This window comes from Penicillium expansum, assembly GCF_000769745.1.
Source record: "Penicillium expansum strain MD-8 chromosome Unknown contig305, whole genome shotgun sequence".
Lineage (NCBI taxonomy): Eukaryota > Fungi > Ascomycota > Eurotiomycetes > Eurotiales > Aspergillaceae > Penicillium > Penicillium expansum.
Window position 1 is genome coordinate 1 of NW_015971362.1, and position 4,017 is coordinate 4,017.

General features: G+C 46.7%; 1 protein-coding gene across 1 annotated transcript; it reads right to left on the minus strand.

Moving 5' to 3' along the window:
- Positions 1 to 1,396: 1,396 nt before the first annotated feature.
- PEX2_090080 (uncharacterized protein) lies at positions 1,397 to 3,727 on the minus strand (the record flags this gene model as incomplete). The annotated part of the gene is made up of 3 exons (XM_016746278.1): positions 1,397 to 2,470; positions 2,533 to 3,524; positions 3,589 to 3,727. 3 exons carry the CDS (start codon positions 3,725 to 3,727, stop codon positions 1,397 to 1,399), a joined length of 2,205 nt encoding a protein of 734 aa, XP_016597274.1.
- Between the last annotated feature and the right edge of the window lie 290 nt (positions 3,728 to 4,017).

A 4,017-nucleotide genomic window follows, 5' to 3' on the forward strand; every position in this document is an offset into this window, starting at 1 on the left:
AGATGGATAGATGTATGTACGGAATATAACCTAACATTATATTAATTAACCTTATCACTGAAGAAAGAGATAATGAGAAAAACTAAAAGAAAAAAAAAGACTGGCCCGAGCCCGGGATTGAACCGGGGACCTCGCGTATTAAAGATGTTCAGGGTTGACCCCCTAAACGCGAATCATTCCACTAGACCACCCGGGCAGTTGATANCTATGCCTATATGAGGGAAGGCTTAATATTTCTGAATGGATCAATCCAATTTTGGTCTGTTCTTCTATAGAGTAATCCCTCCCATCGCTCTAACAACCAGAAGGGCACCTCCAATGCTACCATCTAAAACGCTACCTCTATCGGTGGACATACGTAATATCCCCAGCCGCGAAGACCAGTTAAACCTTGTATTGCGTGGTCCCAGCATCTAATAGCCCAATATATATAGTAGCTTAATCTAAGAAGTATATCCAAACACCTTCTGTTTAGAAATTGTACAGTGTTTCTCCCAATCCATAAACTTAAGTATTACTATCCTAATACCAGACACCTTAACCAATAACAGTAGAACACCAATACTACTTCCGCTAAACATAGGAATGGGATTCGATCACGCCAGGTGCAAGTCTCACCCCCGCCCACAGAGACCTAAGAAGAGCGGGACGTTGAGGATGAGCTTACGCGACTCTCGATATTTATTAACACCACACCCTTCGAATATTCATGGCCCTCGATGATAAGCTTATTTCTATCACACAAACACCGCAGCCTTCCACTGCGGTGGCATTGTAATGGACCCACTAGGTAGAGATCAAATCAAGGCTTAAAAAGATGGAGCAAAATATCGCCTGCGTAATCGTAGAAGAGTGTTGTATTGACAAGCGCAAGAAGACAAGTTCCAAATAGCGGAAGGAGCCAGCAACGAAGGAATGGGAACTCGTTCGGTGAGCCTTAACCCAGGCAGGTTGATACTACCCAGGTTCCTTGCCTGACAGTATCCAAGTCGACCTCGTAGTTAACAAGTTGTCCACCAGCTAGAGTGTCATAATATTGTTTACAGGTAGAAATGTTACAACGGGGTTCCGTCATTTTACGACTTCAGCGTGTCCTCTTCTACCTCAGCTCCCGAGGGGTGTGCTGGGCGGCGTCCGGGGCTGAACATCACTAGGAAGGAGCGGACTAGCCCAATAAACCAACAAGGACAAAAAGAAACGAAAAGAAAAGGATAGAGTAACAGGAGCAAAAACATGCAATTGGTCAGTCTACCTAAAACGCAGCTCTAAAGCCATTAAGCAGCATATTTATTCAACTCAATAGAACTTTCATTGTAGTATGTTAGGTTCCTGGCCCTGCGCTGATGTAGAATGAGCAGCAAAAATTTTATCTGAAAAAGCCACCAGTAGGCTCGCATCATGAGAATCTGTTGTCCTCCATGTGCTGTTGCGCGACTTTCAATTCTTTCAGTTTTGCAATTCGAAACGAAATAGTTTTATCATCAAAAATGACACCTCCATCTCTCGGATAATCGCTCAGATTACAGCCGTTCTTGGCAAACTGTGACCATAATCGGGAAATATTAGGCTGTCGAGTGACCTGGGTTCGTTCCACAGGTTCCCAATACCCACGGTTGCCGCATCCGTTCCCAGCGCCATCCTTTGTGCTCCCACAAACAAGATACGGAATCAAGAGTGTTGGTCGAACCGCAATCGTCCACTTCGCTTCCACTAGTTTTGTCTGTGGGCAAGTTGGACATTTTACTTCGATCTCATCGGGGAGGGTCCCCCGCTCCGCCTCAGTGCGGAGGAGCCAAGTACTCGGTTTCCGAGCTCGTCGAGCGTTAACCTTGTCAAGCGCTTCCTTACTAACTCGACCCACAACTGCTGCAGACCAGCGCACCTGATCATCAAACGGTTTGAGGGAAGCGTATAAAAACCCACAGCCGGTGTTTCCGCAGCCGCCTGCAACTGCCCACGATACATAAATGCTGGGGTTATACTTGGACCAGTATGGAAATGGGTCATCCAGGACTTGCTGGTTACACCCACTGCATCTTAGTGGAAGGATATCAAACGGCGCCTCACGAAAAACAACCAATTCATCCATGTGTGGTCGTCGATGTCGGGATATTAGCCTGCCGTATGCAAAAAGCACCGACATGGCTAGGTTACCGATTCCCAATGCCTTCGGAGAATCGCTCCATCCTGGGACAAAACTGTGGAGTAAATTATAGGCCCTTTCTAGATCTTCCCGAGAATTTAACGGGTTTGTGTTGAACCTGAGACCCGGCTGGTCATGAACAAGTGCTGTTATTTCCTCCGGCAAGTCCTGCCACTCGCCAACATCTTCCATATCGTCTATTGAGGCCAGGGAGGATTCGACGTTTTCGGCAGCTATTTCACTGGACACCACCATGGATCCGGATCCCTCAATGATCTCTTTCAATGCCCCCCAGAAAGAACTGATAATCTGGAGGCGGCGGTGGCGCTATCAAGTGTCAGTAATTAAAATCTCCTAGTTCAGCAACTAGATTGTTGGGCGAATAATACCTGGGTCTTGTCTGTAACTTCAACCTCGGTTGGGTCAATTGAAGCGTCAGATTCCCGAAGACGCCCATCCACATGGACTTCGCCTATGATAAACTGGTTCATGAGTGAAGCAATATCATCAAGACTCTTTAGGTCTCGCCCTCGCGGACCACGTATCCGATGAGACTTTTGCTGCGATAGTACTGCAGAGGGAAAGGCACATTGTAGCTGTGCTGCTGCATCTCCCTTCCAGCCTTCCCTCTCCATAGTCACCTTATGTGGTACAGTTAGATTCACACGTAGTTTGGGGCTAAGTTCGTAGAACCGGGCTTCAATATGGATTTGACCCAATTTGGCGGCAACCTCTAGAGCCAGGTCCTGGGGCCTTCCTTGTTTGCGTCGTAGGTTCCTAGCGCAATCTTTGTCACTTTGAATGTAGAAAAAGTATGAGGGGTGTTTCACAAATAGCACGAATCGCTTCATTGACTTTTTGTTTGGGGTGAGCTCCAACAACACCTCGATACCGCTAAAGCGGCCCCAAAGCTTCAAAACCTCAAAGTTCTGAAACCAACCAGTTTTCTTCGAAGTACCCAGTAGACGCCTTCGAACAGCTGATCCCCAGCATATCACCACAACTGCTCGCATATTGTCCCAAATCTCCCTCAAGAATCTCTCATGAATCTGCCAAAGATCCTCGGGGTAAATGGCCTCGACATTTTGGCTTATGTCTCTTCTAGCCACTTGGTCGACAAATAAAGTATTTTTGAGGTTGAATCCGGCTCGTTCCATTTGAGATATTGTCGCATTTGATGTGTCAAAGGTCTCTCTGAGACAAGGATCTTTGACAGAAAACGTGGGATTGAACAAAATGCAAGCCAACGAAGCATCTAACGAGCCGCTTGGACGAACAATGTACTCTTCGGGTCGTTCGACATTTTTAGTCCTCCACCATGCAATGTCATCGTTCACCAGTCGCTGGTGCGCAGAATCCATGTCCCAAGGATGTCTATTAGCTAGATCCCAATATATGTCAGCCTGACTAGATCCATACCATGCAGTCTTAGGATAGATACTCACCGGAGGGGACTTGCTCGAAGTCGCGCATGAGTGAAATTGCTCGATCCGCCAGTGGCTGATCTTCCGGGAGTAAGCATCTTTCAGGGTCGGGAACATAGAGAGCCCCGAACAAATGAAATGTCTCCGGCTGGGGCTCCATGCTGAGGAGATTTGGGATTCAGAATTGGCTACTACTGACTGTGATATTTGGCGAGTCTTTGAGAAAGGATCTTATCGTAAGAAAGATATTGAAGTCTCCGCCCACGGGAGAGAGGAAAAGGGAGGAGAAACCAAATTCTTACAGCTGCTAGCTTTGGTGGGGGGTAATCATTGATTATTCAATCTCTGCAGAGCAAGTCATTTATACCTTATAATCCAACAAACAAGCGCTAGCAAACACATCCATGGGGGATGGGATCACTCAACACAAATTACATGCACCTAGGTATG